This window comes from Mesoplodon densirostris, chromosome 4, assembly GCF_025265405.1.
Source record: "Mesoplodon densirostris isolate mMesDen1 chromosome 4, mMesDen1 primary haplotype, whole genome shotgun sequence".
Classification (NCBI taxonomy): domain Eukaryota; kingdom Metazoa; phylum Chordata; class Mammalia; order Artiodactyla; family Ziphiidae; genus Mesoplodon; species Mesoplodon densirostris.
In genome coordinates this window covers 88407706-88430868 of record NC_082664.1, presented here as the reverse complement: position 1 = coordinate 88430868, position 23163 = coordinate 88407706, and the positions used below count along the sequence as shown (strand labels likewise).

The 23163-nt window shown below is 44.6% G+C and overlaps 1 protein-coding gene across 1 annotated transcript in view; it reads left to right on the top strand.

The window, feature by feature from the left end:
• The window catches only part of LOC132488121 (protein-glutamine gamma-glutamyltransferase 5-like), a 36132-nt gene extending 24002 nt beyond the window's left edge, over positions 1-12130 (top strand). Inside the window, 8 exon segments of the mRNA XM_060096085.1 lie at positions 5719-5818; positions 5820-5834; positions 6483-6586; positions 6692-6931; positions 9407-9769; positions 10292-10452; positions 11676-11809; positions 11962-12130. Of these exon segments, the coding sequence (XP_059952068.1) occupies positions 5719-5818; positions 5820-5834; positions 6483-6586; positions 6692-6931; positions 9407-9769; positions 10292-10452; positions 11676-11809; positions 11962-12130 (1286 nt within the window).
• Positions 12131-23163: the final 11033 nt, after the last annotated feature.

Below are 23163 nucleotides of genomic sequence, written 5' to 3'. Positions count from 1 at the left end.
TACGAACCTGCAGCCTGCAAAAAGGAGACCCCAAACACAGTAACATAAGCAAAATGAGAAGACAGAAAAACACACAGCAGGAGAAGGAGCAAGATAAAAACCCACCAGACCTAACAAATGAAGAGGTAATAGGCAGTCTACCTGAAAAAGAATTCAGAATAATGATGGTAAAGATGATCCAAAATCTTGGAAATAGAATAGACAAAATGCAAGAAACAGTTAACAAGGACCTAGAAGAACTAAAGATGAATCAAGCATCGATTAAAAACACAATACATGAAATAAAAAATACTCTAGATGGGATCAATAGCAGAATAACTGAGGCAGAAGAACGGATAAGTGAGGTGGAAGATAAAATAGTGGAAATAACTGCTGCAGGGCAAAATAAAGAAAAAAGAATGAAAAGAACAGAGGACAGTCTCAGAGACCTCTGGGACAACATTAAACGCACCAACATTCGAATTATAGGGGTTCCAGAAGAAGAAGAGAAAAAGAAAGGGACTGAGAAAATATTTGAAGAGATTATAGTTGAAAACTTCCCTAATATGGGAAAGGAAATAGTTAATCAAGTCCAGGAGGCACAGAGAGTCCCATACAGAATAAATCCAAGGAGAAATACGCCAAGACACATATTAATCAAACTGTCAAAAATTAAACACAAAGAAATCATATTAAAAGCAGCAAGGCAAAAACAACAAATAACACACAAGGGAATCCCCATCAGGATAACAGCTGATCTCTCAGCAGAAACTCTACAAGCCAGAAGGGAGTGGCAGGACATACTTAAAGTGATGAAGGAGAAAAACCTGCAACCAAGATTACTCTACCCAGCAAGGATCTCATTCAGATTTGATGGAGAAATTAAAACCTTTACAGACAAGCAAAAGCTGAGAGAGTTCAGCACCACCAAACCAGCTTTACAACAAATGCTAAAGGAACTTCTCTAGGCAAGAAACACAACAGAAGGAAAAGAACTACAATAACGAACCCAAAACAATTAAGAAAATGGGAATAGGAACATACATATCAATAATTACCTTAAATGTAAATGGACTAAATGCTCCCACCAAAAGACACAGACTGGCTGAATGGATACAAAAACAAGACCCATATATATGCTGTCTACAAGAGACCCACTTCAGACCTAGAGACACATACAGACTGAAAGTAAGGGGATGGAAAAAGATATTCCATGCAAATGGAAACCAAAAGAAAGCTGGAGTAGCAATTCTCATAGCAGACAAAATAGACTTTAAAATAAAGACTACTAGAAGAGACAAAGAAGGACACTACATAATGATCAAGGGATCAATCCAAGAAGAAGATATAACAATTGTAAATATTTATGCACCAAACATAGGAGCACCCCAATACATAAGGGAAATATTAACAGCCATAAAAGGAGAAATCGACAGTAACACAATCATAGTAGGGGACTTCAACACCCCACTTTCACCAATGGACAGGTCATCCAAAATGAAAATAAATAAGGAAACACAAGCTTTAAATGATACATTAAACAAGATGGACTTAATTGATATTTATAGGACATTCCATCCAAAAACAACAGAATACACATTTTTCTCAAGTGCTCATGGAACATTGTCCAGGATAGATCATATCTTGGGTCACAAATCAAGCCTTGGTAAATTTAAGAAAATTGAAATTGTATCAAGTATCTTTTCCGACCACAATGCTATGAGACTAGATATCAATTACAGGAAAAGAGCTGTAAAACATACAAACACATGGAGGCTAAACAATACACTACTTAATAACGAAGTGATCACTGAAGAAATCAAAGGGGAAATTAAAAAATACCTAGAAACAAATGACAATGGAGACACGACGACCCAAAACCTATGGGACGCAGCAAAAGCAGTTCTAAGAGGGAAGTTTATGGCAATACAATCCCACCTTAAGAAACAGGAAACATCTCGAATAAACAACCTAACCTTGCACCTAAAGCAATTAGAGAAAGAAGAACAAAAACATCCCAAAGTTAGCAGAAGGAAAGAAATCATAAAAATCAGATCAGAAATAAATGAAAAAGAAATGAAGGAAACGATAGCAAAGATCAATAAAACTAAAAGCTGGTTCTTTGAGAAGATAAATAAAATTGATAAACCATTAGCCAGACTCATCAAGAAAAAAAAGAAGACTCAAATCAATAGAATTAGAAATGAAAAAGGAGAAGTAACAACTGACACTGCAGAAATACAAAAGATCATGAGAGATTACTACAAGCAACTCTATGCCAATAAAATGGACAACCTGGAAGAAATGGACAAATTCTTAGAAATGCACAACCTGCCAAGACTGAATCAGGAAGAAATAGAAAATATGAACAGACCAATCACAAGCACTGAAATTGAAACTGTGATAAAAAATCTTCCAACAAACAAAAGCCCAGGACCAGATGGCTTCACAGGCGAACTCTATCAAGCATTTAGAGAAGAGCTAACACCTATCCTTCTCAAACTCTTCCAAAATATAGCAGAGGAAGGAACACTCCCAAACTCATTCTATGAGGCCACCATCACCTTGATACCAAAACCAGACAAGGATGTCACAAAGAAAGAAAACTACAGGCCAATATCACTGATGAACATAGATGCAAAAATCCTCAACAAAATACTAGCAAACAGAATCCAACAGCACATTAAAAGGATCATACACCATGATCAAGTGGGGTTTATTCCAGGAATGCAAGGATTCTTCAATATACGCAAATCAATCAACGTGATACACCATATTAACAAACTGAAGGAGAAAAACCATATGATCATCTCAATAGATGCAGAGAAAGCTTTTGACAAAATTCAACACCCATTTATGATAAAAACCCTGCAGAAAGTAGGCATAGAGGGAACTTTCCTCAACATAATAAAGGCCATATATGACAAACCCACAGCCAGCATCATCCTCAATGGTGAAAAACTGAAACCATTTCCACTAAGATCAGGAACAAGACAAGGTTGCCCACTCTCACCACTCTTATTCAACATAGTTTTGGAAGTTTTAGCCACAGCAATCAGAGAAGAAAAGGAAATAAAAGGAATCCAAATGGGAAAAGAAGAAGTAAAGCTGTCACTGTTTGCAGATGACATGATACTATACATAGAGAATCCTAAAGATGCTACCAGAAAACTACTAGAGCTAATCAATGAATTTGGTAAAGTTGCAGGATACAAAATTAATGCACAGAAATCTCTGGCATTCCTATATACTAATGATGAAAAATCTGAAAGTGAAATCAAGAAAACACTCCCATTTACCATTGCAACAAAAAGAATAAAATATCTAGGAATAAACCTACCTAAGGAGACAAAAGACCTGTATGCAGAAAATTATAAGACACTGATGAAAGAAATTAAAGATGATACAAATAGATGGAGAGATGTACCATGTTCTTGGATTGGAAGAATCAACATTGTGAAAATGACTATAATACCCAAAGCAATCTACAGATTCAATGCAATCCCTATCAAACTACCACTGGCATTTTTCACAGAACTAGAACAAAAAATTTCACAATTTGTATGGAAACACAAAAGACCCCGAATAGCCAAAACAATCTTGAGAACGAAAAATGGAGCTGGAGGAATCAGGCTCCCTGACTTCAGACTATACTACAAAGCTACAGTAATCAAGACAGTATGGTACTGGCACAAAAACAGAAAGATAGATCAATGGAACAGGATAGAAAGCCCAGAGATAAACCCACGGACATATGGTCACCTTATCTTTGATAAAGGAGGCAGGAATGTACAGTGGAGAAAGGACAGTCTCTTCAATAAGTGGTGCTGGGAAAACTGGACAGGGACATGTAAAAGTATGAGATTAGATCACTCCCTAACACCATACACAAAAATAAGCTCAAAATGGATTAAAGACCTAAATGTAAGGCCAGACACTATCAAACTCCTAGAGGAAAACATAGGCAGAACACTCTATGACATAAATCACAGCAAGATCCTTTTTGACCCACCTCCTAGAGAAATAGAAATAAAGACAAAAATAAACACATGGGACCTAATGAAACTCCAAAGCTTTTGCACAGCAAAGGAAACCATAAACAAGACGAAAAGACAACCCTCAGAATGGGAGAAAATATTTGCAAATGAAGCAACTGACAAAGGATTAATCTCCAAAATTTATAAGCAGCTCATGCAGCTCAATAGCAAAAAAACAAACAACCCAATCCAAAAATGGGCAGAAGACCTAAATAGACATGTCTCCACAGAAGATATACAGACTGCCAACAAACACATGAAAGGATGCTCAACATCTTTACTCATTAGAGAAATGCAAATCAAAACTACAATGAGATATCATCTCACACCAGTCAGAATGGCCATCATCAAAAAATCTAGAATCAATAAATGCTGGAGAGGGTGTGGAAAAAAGGGAACACTCTTGCACTGCTGGTGGGAATGTGAATTAGTACAGCCGCTATGGAGAACGGTATGGAGGTTCCTTAAAAAACTACAAATAGAACTACCATATGACCCAGCAATCCCACTACTGGGCATATACCCTGAGAAAACCATAATTCAAAAAGAGACATGTACCAAAATGTTCATAGCAGCCCTATTTACCATAGCCCGGAGATGGAAACAACCTAAGTGTCCATCATCGGATGAATGGGTAAAGAAGATGTGGCACATATATACAATGGAATATTACTCAGCCATAAAAAGAAATGAAATTGAGCTATTTGTAATGAGGTGGATGGACCTAGAGTCTGTCATACAGAGTGAAGTAAGTCAGAAAGAGAAAGACAAATACTGTATGCTGACACATATATATGGAATTTAAGAAAAAAAAAATGTCATGAAGAACATAGGGGTAAGACAGGAATAAAGACACAGACCTACTAGAGCATGGACTTGAGGATATGGGGAGGGGGAAGGGTAAGCTGTGACAAAGTGAAAGAGCGGCATGGACATATATACACTACCAAACGTAAGAGATAGCTAGTGGGAAGCAGCCGCATAGCACAGGGAGATCAGCCCGGTTCTTTGTGACCGCCTGGAGGGGTGGGATAGGGAGGGTGGGAGGGAGACGCAAAAGGGAGGGGATATGGGAACATATGTATATGTATAACTGATTAAATTTGTAAAATAAAAAATAAATAAATAAATAAATAAATAAATAAAAAAGAATTTCTCCATTAGGTACAGACTCTCACATTCCTAGGCTTTTGTTACAGTTTCCTTCCCTTCCTGACTGGATTTGTAATACTTTCCTCAAGAAACTTCCAAGACAGTACACCCATAGAGAAGGGGGAATCCAAGCGGCAGAACACTTTGCCTAAGAATCTGATGGTCTTACTCCTTACCACAGGAGTGAAAAAAATTCCACAGTTTGGTTTGAAGATAGAGACTTATGGCCAGGAGAGAAGTGAGGCAAGTCAAGCTGCTGAGACTTGCCAAAGGAGGCATGCCTCTCCCATCCTGCTGGCTGGGGCAGGGGAACCCAATACTTCCTAGACCCTCTATTTGCCCTGGCAGTGCTTGTCTGAGCAACCAGCTGCCTAAACTTTGTGTGGAGCCCCAGGGAGAGGAGCTCAGGAAGGTGGGGAGGGAAGTTGGAAGTGTCGCCAACCCAGTGCCCCAGACAGCTCCTGCCTGCCAAATGCTTGATTTCCCTGAGCCTAGGGTGCTAAGTCCAGGAATCCACAGCCCACAGGAGATTTTCCTGTCCTTTCTACAGTGATGAGGTGCCTGGGGATCCCCACCCAAGTAATCACCAACCTTGACTCTGGCCAGGACACAGACGGAAACCTGATCGTAGATGAGTATTATGACAACACAGAAGGACAGTATCTGGTGAGAGACACCTTCTCTTTCTAGGGCAAACCCTACCAGCAGGAAGCAGGGCAGGACTGTACCTACGAGCCTGCTGCTCTCTCATGCCTCACCCCCATTTTCACCAGCCCCAGGGCTTGCTAGCCCCAGCCCGAAGGCTGGGAGGCAGCTGAACACAAATACGACCATTTTCTGAGTCTAGAATTGTCACATCACAAGAGCTCTCTGCCCCGGGGGAGTTTTCCTCTTTGTCACCTCCTTCAGTTAATGCTCAGCCTGTGGCTCTGACCACAGGAGGGCCTGAAGTCTCATCTCGGGACACAAACAAACCTGTGCCTCTGTGACTGCTTCTGTGAGTCAGCAGCGCATAACAGGAAAGGGCTACAAGGGTCTCTATGAGAGAGAGTGAAGGGTTTTTAACTTCTGTCGGCTCTGGAAACCTTCACTCTTACTTACAAACAGAGAAAAGCTCTTTTCCGGGCAAGTTGAGGCTCACAGGAGGAAAAGCGGTCACCTGTCACCCATGGAGGGGTGCAGTCCTGTGGTGCCCTGTCGTTCTATCTACCCGTCCATCTCTCATTGCCCCCTGTCTTGCTCCAGAAAGAACTTGAGCATCATAAACTCTCCCTCAGCTTCATCTGACACCCACTCCTCTGGCTTCTCCCTCAGGAATTTCCACATCTGGAATGAGTGCTGGATGGCCTGGAATGACCTCCCTCCCGGATACGGAGGCTGGCAGGTGCTGGACGCAACACCTCAGGAGATGAGCAACAGTGAGGCTCTTGGGAGGACAGGCAGAGCCCACTCCAACAGAAACAGACCCGACCCCACCCGGCCCTGCAGCCACAGCCCACTGAGGCCCCCCTGTTCCCCTTTAGGCCTCTACTGCTGCGGTCCTGTCTCTGTCAGAGCCATCAAAGAAGGAGAGGTGGATCTGAACTATGACACAGCCTTCGCCTTCTCCACGGTAAATGCTGACTGCATGGCCTGGCTGGTCTTTGGAGGCAAGGAGCAGAAACTTCACCTGGACACCAATTCTGTTGGCAATTTTATCAGCACCAAGAGCATCCAGAGTGATGAGCGGGATGACGTCACGGAAAACGGCAAGTACGGAGAAGGTACGACCAAGCCCTGTAGGCACCTTCCCCACTACCCCAGGGAACCTCTCTGCCAGCTGGGGCAGCCCTCTGGGGTGTGGATGGGCAGGACCCAGGCCCACTGTCTCCTCAGCCCTTCAGTTTTAAGGTCCCAGTTGGGGTGTCCCCACTGCCTCACTTCCTCATGCCCACCACCACCCCACTCCCCACAGGCCAGTGAGCACCCTCCACAAGATGGTCACATTGATTGCAGGGCCACTGACAGGCATCCCGTCAACAGTGTATGAATTCCTTGCCCCTGCCTTCCCGAAAAATCAGCCTCCCACTGAAGATGGCAGGGGATTGAGTCAACTCTCTCCTATTAATTTTATTAATTTCATTTAGCTTATTGTTTGATTCATGTTTCACTGGGTGTTTGGAGGACAGGCCAGACCACAGCCAGCACCGAGGCCCATGTAAGGCCAAATGTTCACTCCTACGTCCACCCTGTGCAGAGGACGATTCTGAGAGATGGAAGCCCTAGCAGGGTCTTCTGACCCAAGCCAGCAAGAGCAAGGGGCATCTACATCAGTCAGCTGTGGACTGATTCCTGGAAACAGACAAACCACCAGTTTCAGCCACCAGGGATCCAAGCAAAAATACGCAGTCCAAGAGGGCCAGAAGCAGGGTGAGAGGCAGGATCTGAGCAGGAGTGATTCATGACTACACAGGGCGGGGGAGGGGGTACCTGAGAATCCTGGGAGCGCCAGCAAGTGGGTGTCTGTGGTTTGTCCGTGTTGGCCTTTGGGGCCAACACAGAGGAGCTCCAGAGTCTGAGCCTGAGAGACAAGCACTGAACACATCCAAGGGTACTGGCGATCATCCCCTCCACCCCCCCACCCCGCCCCGTTCTCTCTGTGGCTATTTAGGTGGGGAATCCTGAGGACAAGTGGTTTATCACTGAGGAGATTCAAGAACTACTGGAAGGAAGGAGAGTGAGCAAGGGAGACGGGGAAGGGGAGGAAGCCAATGCAGAGCACCTTGTCAGGCCGGGTTAGCACTGTGGGCTGCTGGGGCTCAGTCCTGCTGGGGGCCCTGCCAGTGGGGTGGCTTGGGAAAATGCAGGATGAAGAATGCTGTTGTCTAACCATGGCCCAAACTAGTTGTTGTTAATCTGAAATCCAAATGAAACCGCCCTGTATTTTTATTTGCTAAATCTGGCAACCCTATAAGAGATTTAGTGTAAAGTGTAGAACAACACAGCAGATTTATCCCACCCACGAGGCAAGGGGCCTAGGCTCTTTATCCACCAACTCCTTTCAGTCAGGGGTTGAGGGCTGCTCCTTGCGGGGGAGTAACTTCCCTATAGCACTCCTGGCCTGCTCCACGCATGGGCGGAGTCAGCTCTGGTGGCAGAGAAAGCCACAGACAAAGAGCCACAGGTGCTAGAATTGGAAATTAGGGCACGTGGGCACTAAAACAGCAAGTGCCAAGGAGATGTGAATGGGGCACTGACAGCATGTGCTACAGAGGTCCACAGGGCTCTGCTGTGAACTTGGGCTGGGGGGTGGTTGGAGCTATTTGCCAGTGGGCCTGAGTGTCCTGCTCAGTCAGATAGCACTCTGTCTCCTCCCACTGGACTGGCAGAATCTGGGGGTCGAGCAGCCCACAGATGAGCTAAGTCTGATTCACACCTCTCTGGGCTCACTCTTACTGAAGCCAATGTTGCAAGATCCTCTTCTGCCTGGATCCAGGCTCAGAATGACCCCAGAGGGAGGGGAGAAGAGTGGCCTCAGCCTGGGGAGATTGTGGGGCTGCACTGAGGGGACCAGTAAGTGCTCAGTGAAGACAGCTCCTGGGATTATTAGGGAAGCACGGATGAGTGTTCCTGCACATCCTGGCCACAGGGCCTGCCCAGAACTGAAGCCTGGGCGCTCTGGAAACTCGGCTTGCCTGAATTTCCTTTTTTTTTTTTTTTTTTTTTGTTTTGTTTTTTCACCGTAGCTTCTCAGTGTCTCAATTTCCAGGAATTAGTCTTCAACTGACCAATAATTTGGTCCTGGAGCAGAAAATCACACCATGTCCTGTTGTCTTTAAGAGGTTTATTCCTCTGCATTGTGAGCCTTCATCTTTCCCTTGGGGAATGCGGGATAGAGTCCAGTGGTCATGAGCACAGATTTTCACGTCAGATGAATTTGGTTTCCACTTGACTCTGCCCTGTGCAAGTTGTGTGACTTGCGCGAGTGACATGACCTCTCTGAGCCCCATTTTCCTCATCTGTATATGGAATGATAATAATGATAGTAATACATCCCTCTCACAGTTGATATGAAGATGAAAGGTATAAGAGCTCAGCAGAGTGTGACTCTTGGAAAGACTTGATGACTAGTAGGGAGACTTTGTTATCAGAAATGAAGGTTTTAACACCTTGGTGGAGCCTTCGCTGAGGGTGTTCAGCCAAGGTTTACCCTCTGGGTCAGCCTGGCCCACAGCTGGTTCTGTGCTCTCTCCTCCCAGGTCCCCTCCAGGAGAGGCAGGTGTTTCTGAAGGCTCTTCAGAAGCTGAAGCCTGGAAGGTCCCAAGGCTCCCTCTAAACAGAATCACAAACTTCCAGTTCCATGCTGCCAAGGGACAGTCTGAGGAGCCTTGCTATGCGTTCCCTTCGGCCCAGTGATGTTGTCCAGGTCTCCCTGAAATTCCAGCTGCTCGACCCACCCGACATGGGCCGGAACATAGGGTTTGTCCTGCTGGCCCTCAACATGTCGCCCCAGTTCAAGGACCTCAAAGTGAACCTGAGTGCCCAGTCTCTGCTGCATGATGGCAGGCCCCTGCCCCCATTCTGGCAGGACACAGCCTTCATCACACTCTCTCCTGAAGAAGGTATGGGCTCTGAGTATGGGCAAGGGGACAGTCTGTGAACACAGAGTGGCTTATGGAAATGCCAGTGTGGTCAAGCCAGCCAACAAGGGTTTGGGGGCAGACCCCTGTGACACTGGTCTTCCTAGTGCCCCCTCAAGCACAGAGTCTTCCTCCTTCCCTTCCTTCCTTCCCTCTCCCTCCCCCTTCTCCTCTCCTCCTTCTGTTTCTTTCCTTTGTCCTCCTCCTTCTTCTCCTCCAATCCTTCCTTTACTACTTCAAGGAATATAGCCTGGGTTAGTGGGGAAAGCCTGAGCTTTGAAGTCATCCAGACCTTGGTTAGAGCCTCAGTGCACCCATTTACCAGCAGAATGACCCTGGGCAAGCCATTTCGCCTCTCAGCCCCTCCATCTGAAAATCGAGTACCTACTTTACGGGGGATCAGTACAGGTTGGCCCCCTCCTCTCTGTAGAAGAGTCCCCAGATCCACCCAGGCCCAGCTGATTTCCCCAGCGAGTCTCACCTTGTCCTGTGTTCTCTCCCTAGCAAAGACCTATCCCTGCAAAATCCCCTATTCCCAGTATGGCTAGTACCTGTCCACAGACAAGCTGATCCGCATCAGTGCCCTGGGTGAAGAGAAGAGCAGTCCCGAGAAGACCGTGGCGAACAAGATCATCACCTTAGCCTATCCCGGCATCATGATTAATGTAGGCAAGAGCCCTGCGTGTGGCCTGACGGCTCCTTGGGACCAGCTTGGGCCGGGGGCGGTGGGGGAGCCCCCTGAGAGCTTACTCAGGAGAGCAGCCCCTCCTGTCCCCTGCCTCTTCTGTGGCCTCCAGGAACCTCCCACCAGGAGCGGGAGGTTTATCTGAACACACTTGGTCTCCATCCTCTTACACCATGAGAGGCCTTATGGGTGGACCTTGCGCAGCTGCCATGGAGAGGTCAGGGAAAGACCCCTCTGTTGTGCCTCCTCTTGCTGTTGGCCTTCCCCAGGGTCAATATGAGGAAACACGGGCTCAAATGGGAGGGTCCTGAGAGGGGGAAGAGTACTGCCCGAACAAAGGTCAGCTTAGGTTTGATTTGCCATTTCCTGGCTGTGCATCCTTGGACAAGCCCCTGGGCGTCTTCATCTTGAACTGTCAATGATGGGATTAGACCAGATGGCCTCCAAGGACCCCTCCTTCTCTGACATTCTGGTGGGGAGACTCACAGGGCCCTTCCTGCTAGTGCTGTCTCCCCAGTGCCAAGTAGCCCCCTGGACCCTGCTGAGTGAGCCTGGGGTGCCCCCTGGTGGGGTGTGTCTGGCAAGCCCAGCCACTGGAGTCTGTTTTAGGGAGGGTTCCCGAAGGTGCCTTCAAGTTTCCCGAGGCTACTTCCTTCTCTCTCTGCCCCGAATGATCCATTGCTCTTGACTCACACACTGGTGTGAAAAGAAATCAAGCCAGTTAAGATAAGAGGGTAGGAAGGGATGGAGTCAGATTGCAAAAAGAAGAAACAAGCAAAAACTGCCAGAAAATATTCTATCCACTCAAATTATGCATGAGAATCCTTTGGGAGCTCTTGCTTATTTCACACTTGGATGAAATCCTTGGAGCAGAGGAAATATTACTGGAGACTCCCAACTCATCAGACCTTTCCATATGCTGGGCTGAGTAGAAATATTTTACACAAACATCCATACATGTATAAGTGAAGTAAAAGTTTCATGTAACAATATCTTGTGTGATGTACACTGATATTCTCTTCTATTTCATTTTTTAAAATGTTAATGACAACCCATTAAGTTGTCCATAGTTGGAAAAACACAGGCCATGGAAATCTAGCTCTTCAGGAACAGATCTAGGGAACAGTGCCCTCCATAAATGCTTGGTGAACTGGGGGATGAGACTAATTCTCTGCTCCCTCCTCTCTGGATTTCCCTTTTCAGGCTTTAGGAGCAGCCATTGTGAACCGGCCGCTCTCCATACAGGTGATATTTTCAAACCCCCTCTCGGAGCAGGTTGAAGATTGTGTACTGACTGTGGAAGGAAGTGGTCTCTTTAGGAGACAGCAGAGAGCCCTGTGAGTGCTCCGCCCTCCCTCCCATCTTATCCTGGGGGTAGCACTGTCCTTTCTGGACACAGGGAAAGGGGAGGCCTGGTTGCTGAGTGGCAAGGGACTGTGGGGTTATCATAATCCTATGGTTTTCTGACATTCTCCTTTCTCTGCTGCAGCATTGGAGTCCTCAAACCCCATCACAGAGCCAGCCTCACTCTGCAGACTGTCCCCTTCAAGAATGGCCAAAGGCAGGTCCAAGCAAATCTGAGGAGCAACAAGTTTAAAGACATCAAGGGTTACAGGAACGTCTATGTAGACTTCAGGTTACAAATTCTGGGACAATGAGGTGGACATGTAGATGTTAAGCTTCAGGGAAAGAGCAAGTTCAAACGCAAGTTGTGCCATTCCCCACCCAAACAGAGGCTCCAACGTGAGCAGCAGAAAGATGCTGGCAATGGATAGTCCCCTGGGCCATTTGCACAGCTCCCCAGGGCTCTGTTAAGGGCCCAGGGATTCCATGGTGTCCCGTCCAGAATTGTGAGATTGGCCATGCAGTTCAGAATCGTTGGACTTGGCCATGATTTACTGATCCCCAGATGTCCAGAAAAGAAGAAGTCTGGCTGAGCAGCTCACTGTCACTTTGTTATTGCAATGGCTACTTCCCTAGTACCAATAAACTTCAGCCCTCATTCTCATCTTTGTGCCCATACAGTCATCACTTCCCCCACAGCAGCTCCCACCTGTTCCCTGGATTCTGGGAGTCTCCTACTGTTTTACTACCTGAGCCCACTCACTCATTCAAGAAACATTTACTGAGTGCCTGGTATGTGCCAGGCACTGTTCTGAGTGTACAGGATGAAGTGGTAAATAAAGCAAAGTCCCTGCCCCCTGGAGCTTACATCCTGCTGGGGGTGGGGAAGACAGAGAATAAACATGTCAACAAATAAGGAAGGCGCTTACAGATGGTGTATCAGTCGTGATTGAGTTAGGAAAACAAAAGGTGTTTCTACATGCTACTATCTTTGTGACTTAGAAAAAAGTCTGGAAGATCTCTCATTTGACCATCCTTTGAATCGCTTCCCAAATCACATCCAAGAGGTCCCTCAGTCTTAACAGTTCCAACCCCTTGGCTGAAAGTCCACCAGTGCGTTGTGGTCTAGCATGGCCCTGGGATGGCTGCGTTCTAGGGAGAAAGCCAGCTGAATAATGCAGTGAGGTAGATTTTGGGTAGGGAATGAAATACTCTCAGACTTTTCTATTGGTTGCAGCTTGTGTTTATGGTCCTACTGAGCACAAAGCAACTGCAAGCATTATCTCCTCTGGGACACACCCACTTTCTCACAGCAATGCGAGAAGCTCTGCATGGACAAAGGCATGATGCACCTGCCCTCTAGGCACTGGCTACGTGACTGAGTCAGCTGTTTAGGGTATATATTAAATGCACACAGTAAATTAAAAATTTAAATACTTCTATTATATATGAACAAAAGGGTAAGTGCAGTCAATCAGAGAGAGAGGAGAGGGTGTGGTGGGAATTACAGAGTAGGTTGATAGCCATGTTAAAGAGAGGGCTGAGAACCAGGAGAATCCTGGCAGCATGGAGCTAGAGGCAGCCTATAATTATTTTTTCTATAATTATCATCTGACAATTATGAAAAATGGCTTAAGGAAAACATCATGGAGGGGAGCACCTTACAGAGACAATGACCTCTGAAACACTTGAGCTACCGCACTCCCAGACTCTTTCACAAATCCTGATTTTTTTTTTTTTGGCTGACACACAGCATGCAGGATCTTAGTTCCCCGACAGAGGGATCGAACCCCTGTCCCCTGCAGTGGAAGCTCAGAGTCCTAACCCCTGGACCACCAGGGAATTCCTACAAATCCTGATTTTAACACCATATTCATTTACTCTTTTCCTCAACAAATATTCACTGAGTTTCTACTAGTGGCCAGGCCCTGAGTTAGGCACCGAGGACATAAGAAGGACCAAGACCTGCCCTCATGGAGCTCAAGTCTAAGCATATCAAGAATGAAAAATAAACAGGAGGTTACAATACAGAGTGGTGAGAACCACCATGAGGGTGAGTACGGGGTGTTGTGGGAGCGTGAGGAGGGGCAGTTAGTCCAGTCTTAGGACTGTGGATCAAGGAAGACTTCCTGGAGGGAGTGGCATTTAAGCTGAAAGCTAAAAGGCCAGGAGTCAGTCAAATAGACTCAGCGGTGTTGAAGGGTTGGGGGTGGAGTAAAGCAGTCAGGAACCGCATGTCACTGAGATGGCCAGAGATCAGAGCAGGACGGAGTAAGTTGCAGGAAAAAAATGTGGCAAGAGCCAGTGGGTGAAGAGCTTCAGGTGGCAGTCTAAAGAATTTGGACCATGATCATCTTCAGGCATCTGTTTCCTCTAAATCTTGATTCACAGTCATTGCCTGCAATGTCAATGCTTAAAGTTGATCCTATTTTGCAGAGCTGAGCAGACTTCACGTGATTTGAGAAGCACTTAAAGGACAAATAGTTCTCCATCCTCATCTGTCATAGGACCTTGCAATTTCCATCAGAGTCACTCCGATGGCCTTGGAGTTAAGGCCTTCCTTGAATATCAAGGTTGTCTTTCATCTGTTCATTTAACATTTATGGAGTACCTATGTGTAGAATATTCTAGGCCCAGGGGATAGAGCAGTAAAAAAGGCAAACAAGGTCCTCCCCCATTCATTCTCAACTCCTAACCCCCAACCCCAGTGGAATTCAGCACTGGCAGACCTCAGAGATATTGCAGGTTTGGTTCAAGACCACTGCAATAAAGCAAATATCACAATAAAGCAAGTCACACGAATTTTTGGGTTTCCCAGTGCATATAAGTTATATTTACACCATACAGTAGTCTATTAAGTGTGCAATAGCATTGTGTCTAAAGAAACAATGTACAGTCCTTAACTAATACTTTACTACTAAAAAATGCTAACCATTATCTGACAACACAGGGTTGCCACAAACCTTCAATTTGTAAAAAACACAATGTTTACAAAATGCAGTCACGTAAAGTGCAATAAAACGAGGCAGGTCTGTACAAAAGTCTAGCCCAGGCACAAAGGAGCCTTGTAAAGACTTGTAGATGCTGGAAATTATGAATCCCGTGTGTGCTTCCACATGTTTCAACCTCACAACACCTATGAGATCGGTACTGTTATTATCCCCATTTTTTTTTTTTTTTCAGTACACGGGCCTCTCACCCTTGTGGCCTCCGCTTGTGGCCTCTCCCGTTGCGGAGCACAGGCTCCGGACGCGCAGGCTCAGCGCCCATGGTTCACGGGCCCAGCCGCTCCGTGGCATGTGGGATCCTCCCGGACTGGGGCACGAACCCGTGTCCCCTGCATCAGCAGGCGGACTCTCAACCACTGCGCCACCAGGGAAGCCCTATTATCCCCATTTTGTAGAAGGAAAAACTAAGTGTCAGAGAAAGTTAAGTGATTTGCTTAAGGCCTCAAAGCTTGAAAGTGACAGAGCCAGACTCAAACCTAGGTCTTCTAATTCCAAATCCGGGGTCTTTTTTTTTTTTTTTTCCCCAGCACCACTTTCTTGCTGTAGGTATTGACATTAATAACATCATCTATCATCTACTAATCACCTACCCCTGTACCTGCCAGTCATATGACCTACATTACATTAACTCATTCTCATAACAGTCTTGCAAGATAGATATTATAACTCCCATTTTATAGAGGAAAAACCTGAGGCACCAACGTGTAACGGACATTCATTGATCGTTCTCGCCTTTCCTTTGGTGACAGCATCCCAGCTTCTTCTGGAGGAATCCCTTTGCTCCTCATAGTAACTCTGGTGCGTCTGTCAGCCAAGGCTCCCTGCCTTCCTCTAGCCAAGAGGTGGGCATGTGACTTACACTGGACCAGACGCTTCTCCTAGGACTTTGGCTGCAGAGGGAAGTGAGCCAGAGAAGGCAGAGACTTGGAGCTGATCCATCCTGGCAACAGAGCCCCAGAAAGAGACCATCCAGCAGCTCCTGCTTCCTGACCTCCTGAGCTGCCCTGGATTCCACCCTTCTCCTGGTTCTGAGCTTGGTCCTCCTTTTTCTATCAGTTCTAGGAGTTCCCTCAATTACTTGCATTCAAAGGACTTTACCTGGTTCAGAGAGATTAGATAACTTGTTTAAGATCGCACAGCAAAGTCATTGCGACTCCAAATTCTCCAAATTCCCACTATACCATGCTGTCCAGTGCTCCTAGAAGTCTGCCCTTTGGTCCTAGGGTGTCCTTGTTAGTGCCAGAAATGAACCTGAAGTTCAAGGTAGTGGCAGAAACCCTCACTCACCCCAACCTTGTAGATAACAAGAGAGACTGGGGCTGGCAGTGTGGAAAGGGCAGGCAGCAGCAAGAGTTAGACTTTGTTTCCCAGGCCCTGCTCCTCCTTTGGTCTCTGGCATGATGTTTCAAGGCCCATTGCCCAGCGTTTCTCCCTCACCATCTGCCCACTGACTAGCAGGGAAACAACCAATGTGCCCATAAGACCCAACTTTTCAGTGTCTGGAAAGCACCTGGTGCCAGCTTTGCGCCTGCTGCTTTTTTAGAAGTACAGACAAAAAGAATTTGATTGCAAAGTGCTCCCAGCTTGCCTCAGACCCATAGGATGGGACCTGGCTTCAGACTGCACACGAGCACAGAGCTTCCTAAGGGGAGGCAGGCCAAGTGCTGGGGATAGCAAGGGGGTTCAGTAGATGCTTGAGCTGGGACAATATAGGAATCTGTGGGAATGTGAGAAAGAGCTCTGTCATTCTTCACCAAGTTGGAGGGAGAAGGGTCAAGATTAGAAACAGAGGGGGAACAAAAGGCTGATTTTAGAAACATATTGTTTACATCCATTGTACTTGGGGATTTTCTAGTTACCTTTTGGTACTGATTTCTAGCCTAGTTCCAATGTGACTAGATTACTCTATCTGATTTTAATCCTTTGCAATTTGTTGAGACCTGTGCTGTGGACCAGAGTGTGGTCCATTTTGACAGATGTTTCATGTGCTCTTGAGTGTGTGTTCTGCAGTTTTGTAACGCATGTTTTTTTTGTTTGTTCTATAAATTATTAAGAGAAGTGTATTAAAATCTCCCATTATGGGACTTCCCTGGTGGCACAGTGGTTAAGAATCTGCCTTCTAACACAGGGGACACGGTTCAAGCCCTGGTCCGGGAAGATCCCACATGGCACGGAGCAACTAAGCCCACGAGCCACAACTACTGAGCCATGTGCCACAACTACTGAAGCCTGCGTGCCTAGAGCCCTGCTCCGCAACAAGAGAAGCTACCACAATGAAGAGTAGCCCCTGTTCGCCACAACTAGAGAAAGCCCACGTGAAGCAACAAAGACCCAACACAGCTATAAATAAATAAATAAATAAATAAATAAATAAACTAAAATCTCCCATTATGGGACTTCCCTGGTGGTGCAGTGGTTAAGAATCCACCTGCCAATGCAGGGGACAGGGGTTCGAGTCCTAGTCCAGGAAGATCCCACATGCTGCGGAGCAGCTAAGCCTGTGCGCCACAACTACTGAGCCTGCGCTCTAGAGCCCTCGAGCCACAACTACGGAGCCCACTCGCCACAACTACTGAAGCCCGTGCGCCTAGAGCCCATGCTCCGTAACAAGAGAAGCCACAGCAATGAGAAGCCCGAGCACCGCAGAGTAGCCCCCATTCGTTGCAACTAGAGAAAGCCCGCGTGCAGCAACTAAGACCCAAAGCAGCCAAAAATTAAAAAAAAAAAAAATCTCCCATTATGACTGTGGATTTATCTATTTCTCCTTTTAATTCTGTCTGTGAGGGGGGTATATTTTTAGGAGAGGGGCTATTTAGAGGTGGGCAGGGGGTAGAGAACCACAGTAACTGTGGGGCACCCAGAGACTTAGGCCTCAAGGAGTGAGAGGAGGCAGAGACTGTTGGAAACAGGAGACAGAAGGAGCTTTGTGGAGAAGGCTGCCCGCCAGGAACTGACCTTTGGTGATGCTACAGGGAGGGAATCAGGAGAACTGATACTCCAACCTCGCTTTTCTCCATCCTCTGATTTTATGTTTGTGCCCCTTGTTAGGCAAAGAACATAACGGGGGGCCAGAGGGCAGGGAGCCTTTGTGTATTATCCACACTGGTCCATCATCCAGCTTTGGGACACAAGGCAAGATGGAGAGGTGTGTAGAGTATATACAAATGCAAACTATCCAGCATAGGAAGTAACTAATCCAACCTCCTGATTTTAAAGGCACTGAGCCTCCGAGGCGGAATCCTGGCCCAGAAAACCGTGGGTGAGGAGCATAGCTTGGCCTGGGTACCAGTTTACACTCCTCTACTCTCCATGTTACCTTCTTAAAAGTGTGACTCAAACCTTAAAAAATAATTGATCTTCAAGTTAGCTGGAAATGGCCTATTTCTCATATATGGATGGTATATTCTACAGCCACTCCTCCATGGTACAGTCTGCATTCTCCAGGAACTACTTCTTAAATGCCTGCTTAGTTTATTACTGTTACACATTTGGCAAGGGAGTCAAGGTTCCCACAGTTTAAAGGGGCTATAATTCAGAACAAAAAAACTTACAGCAGGCATAGGTATGCAAACACAATGAACCTGCAGAGTATGTCTGAAGTTCTGCAGTAAAGCCCAGCTGCTCACACACTTTGGTGTCCAGCTGGGGCACAATAAGGATAAAGAAAGTTCCTGCATCCAGAACCCCAGCTCAGCCCCTGATCTTCAGTGAGCTGACAGACAGACCACTCTCCCATCCTACTTAAATCCAGAAATAGCTGTGCATTGACTCACAAGTTGTTCAGGCCTGGAAAAATCCTGCAGGAAATGTTAAAAGTCATATGGTCTTTCAAGCCCTTTTAAACTGGACTGCAGAACACTTTGGCTAAGAAGAGTGACTCATTAAGACCCATGTTGTAAGTATTAACTGAGTTACAAATACAGAATGAAAGACCAGGAATTATGTTAATTGAACTCTCAGTTTCCTTATATATTTTTAAACTTTACCCCTTTTATGGAATGAGGTGAGCTATCCAATTCTTTGAGTAATAGGCTTCTATCAAGAAAAACATTAAAAGACTATCAATGATTAATCTCACCCAGATATTAGCATTATAATTCTATAATTCAAAACTGAAAAAAACAAAACAACAAACTAGGGAAACCTTGTTCAGCTTTCTAATTTTCATTTGTTCATTAAACCCATCAGTCCATAAATGTTTCTTGAGCCCCTGTGTTTGCTGTTGTGGGCATAACAAAAGATAACAAGGAAAGTTTGTTTGCCTGGAAATATATGCCTTCATTTGTTGAAATATATTCTCTCATATATACAATTCTAGATTAGCCGGTTTTTCCTTCAGCATTTTTGAAGATCATTTCATTTATCTTCTGGCTTATATTGTTTTCATTGAGATATCATCTATTTATCTTATTTTACTACTTTGAAAGTAATATGTTTTTCTCTGGTTACTTAAAAAAACTTTTTTTAAAATCCTGACTAGAGGGACTTCCCTGGTGGTCCAGTGGTTAAGACTCTGTGCTCCCAATGCAGGGGGACCAGGTTCGATCCCTGGTCAGGGAACTAGATCCCGCATGCCGCAATGAAGATCCCATATGCAGCAATGAAAATGCCATGTGCTGCAACTAAGACCACATTCGGCCAAAAAAACCGTCCTGACTAGAGTTCTTAGCACATCTTGAACTGGTGGTTTTAGTTTTGGAACATTATTGGCATTATCTCTTCAAACATTTCTTCTGCCTTATTCTCTTTCTCTCTCTTCTCCTCTGGGACTGCCGTTTCACAGAGACTTTTTCCTCCATGCTTAATTTGACTCTCTTCTATTGATTTGTTTTCCAGTTCACCAATCTTCTCTTCTGCTGGGATTAATCTGTTTTTAAACTCATTTATAATGTTTTTAATTTTAGTTACTGTATTTGTCAATACTAGAATCTCCATTAGATTATTTACTACATATTTCAATCATCTGCCAAAATTCTGCAGATTATCATTTATTTTCTTGAATATAATAAACATATTTTCTAAAATCTGTGATGAATAACTCTAATACCTGGATCTCCCATGGGCCTGTTTCTATTGTCTATATTTTCTCTTGGTTCTCAGTCATTTGGTCTTTTTTTTTTCTGTTATGGTTGGTAATTTCTCATTGAATGCTAGATATTGTATATAAAAATCATAGAGATAAAGTTAGGTTCTGGATATTGTTAATATCCTCCAGAGAAATTTCCTTCTAGTAGGCACTTAAGGTAGGACACCATAACCCAGGCTGATTTAAATAAGGTTTCAGCACAAACAACCAAAGCAAAAGTAGACAAATGGGACTACATCAAACTTTGAAACTACTGTTCATCAAAGGACACAATCAACAGAGTGAAAAGGCAACTTATGTTTTATGAGAAAATATTTACAAATCATAAATCCGATAAGGGGCTAATATCCAGAATATATAAAGAACTCCTATAACTTAACAACAAGAATTAAATAATGCAATTTTAAAATGTCCAAAGGATTTGAATAGACATTTCTTCAAAGTTGATATACAAATGGCCAATAAGCATATGAAAAGTTGCTCCATATCACTAACTATGAGAAAAATGCAAATCCAAACTGCATTGAAGGGGTCGGAGCAGCCTGTGGCAGTAGCAGCTAGGGGTTCCCATTTTACCAGGGGGTCTGTCTGCTGGATGGTAGAGAATGTGCTGAATGCTGAGGTTCTGGGAAGATTATAAGGACATGCTATGGGATAAAAAGGTGTGTAGAAGTCTTTGTACCTCCTTTCATGGGAGAATATTTTCCCCCAGAGTTCAGCTACAGGAGTTCTGAGGAGGTGGAGACAAGATGGTGGAATAGAAGGACTTGAGCTCACCTCCTCTCATGAAAATAGCAAAATCACAACTAACTGTTGAACAACAATTGACAGAAAAGACTGGAACCAAAAAAATATTCTACATCCAAAGACAAAAAAGGAAGCCACAATGAGATGGTAAGAAGGGCACATTCGCAATACAATCAAATCCCATACCTGCCTGGTGGGTGACCCACAAACTGGAAAATAATTATATTGCAGGTGTGTTCCCACAGGAGTGAGAGTTCTGAGCCCCATGTCAGGCTCCCCAGCCTGGGGGTCTGATATTGGGGGGAGGAGCCCCCAAAGCATTTGGCTTTGAAGGCTAGCAGGGCTTGATTGCAGGAACTCCACAGGACTGGGGGAAATAGAAACTCCACTCTTGGAGGGTGCACACGAGGTCTCATGTGCACCAGGACCCAGGGAAAAAGCAGTGACTTGGTAGGAGCCTGGGCCAGAACTACTTGCTGGTCTTGGAGAGTCTCCCTGGGAGGTGGGGGTAGCTGTGGCTCACTGTGGGGACGAGGACACTTGTGGTGGAGGTACCAGGGAGTACCCATTGGAGTGAGCTCTCCTGGAGGCTGTCATTTTGACACCAAGACCTGGCGCCACCCAAAAGCCTGTACGCTCCAGTGCTAGGATGCCTCAGGGCAAACAACCAACAGGGTGGGAACACAGCCCCACCCATCAGCAGACAGGCTACTTAAAGTCTTCCTGAGCCCCTAGCCCCCTCTAAATGCATCCCTTGATACAGTCCTGCCCACCACAGGGACCAGACCCAGCTCCACCCACCAGTGGGCAGGCACAAGTCCCTCCCACCAGAAGGGCTGCAAAAGCCTCTAGAACAGCCTCACTTACCAGGGGAAGACACCAGAAGCAAAGAGGAACTACAACCCTGCAGCCTGCAGAAGGAGACCACAAACACAGAAAGTTAGATAACATGAGATGGCAGAGGAAGGTGAAGGAGCAAGATAAAACCCCAGAAGAACAACTAAGTGAAGTCGAGACAGGCAATCTACCCAAAAAGGTATTCAGAGTAATGATAGTAAAGATATCCAAGATCTCAGAAAAAGAATGGAGACACAGACTGAGAAGATATAAGAAATGTTTAACAAAGAGTTAGAAGATACAAAGAACAAACAGAGTTGAAGAATGCAATAATTGAAATGAAAAATACACTAGGGACTTCCCTGGTGGTAATCAGGTACCCCACTGGGGTAAGATTCCACACACCCAATGCAGGGAGCCCAGGTTCGATCCCTGGTCAGGGAACAAGATCCCGCATGTATGTCTCAACTAAGAGTTCGCATGCCACAACTAAGAGTCCGCATGCTGCAACTATGAAGTCCACATGCTGCAACTAAGAAGTCTGCATTCTGCAACTAAAAGACCCTGCACATGGTAGCAAAGATCCTGTGTGCTTCAACTAAGACCCAGCACAGCCAAAATAAATAAATAATAATTTTTTAAAAAAAGAAAATTGCACTAGAAGGAATCAACAGCAGAATAAATGAGACAATAGCCAAGACATGGAAGTAACATGAATGTTCATCAACAGATGAATGGATAAAGAAGATGTGGTACATCTATACAATGGAATACTACTCAGCTATAAAAAAGAACAAAATAATGTCATTTGCAGCAATATGGATGGACCTAGAGATTATCATACTAAGTGAAGTAAGTCAGACAGAAAGACAAATATCATATGATATCACTTATATGTGGAATCTTAAAAAAACAATACAAATGAACTTACTTACAAAACAGTAATGGACTCATAGACATAGAAAACAAACTTACGGTTACCGAAGAGGAAAGGTGGAGGGCAGGAATAAATTAGGAGTTTGGGATTAACATAAACACACTACTATATATAAAATAGATAATCAACAAGGACCTATTATATAGCACAGGGAACTCCACTCAATGTTCTATAATAACCTATATGGGAAAAGATTCTGAAAAAGAATAGATATGTTTGTATGTATAACTGAATCACTTTGCTGTATACCTGAAACTAACACAACATTGTAAATCAACTATACTCCAATATAAAATAAAAATTAAAAAAAAAGAAATTTCTTAGTTCTACACACTGTTAAATGTGTCTTTTAAAAAAATTGTATCTAGAATGGATATGAAATACATGTGATCTCTGAAAAAAAAATGATTGCTTCATTGTGAGATAAATGTAATTACTCTTCAGTAATCATGTGAAATAATGAAAATTCTGTACTGTGCTATAAATACTGATAATTTTCCAATCATTTTTAATTTAATAAGGAATTATTTCAGGGCCTTTGAGTATATAACATGTCTTTCTAAAAATTAAAACTATCTTCCAATTTATGTAGCTACCGATTCTTAGGACTTCAATATTTACTTCCCAAATATGATTCAGTATGTTTCTGAGTGAGATGGGAGGGATTATTTTTAATTCCTTTACTGTTGAGGATTCAAAAAGAATTTTTCTTTAAAATAGCTTAAAGAGTTT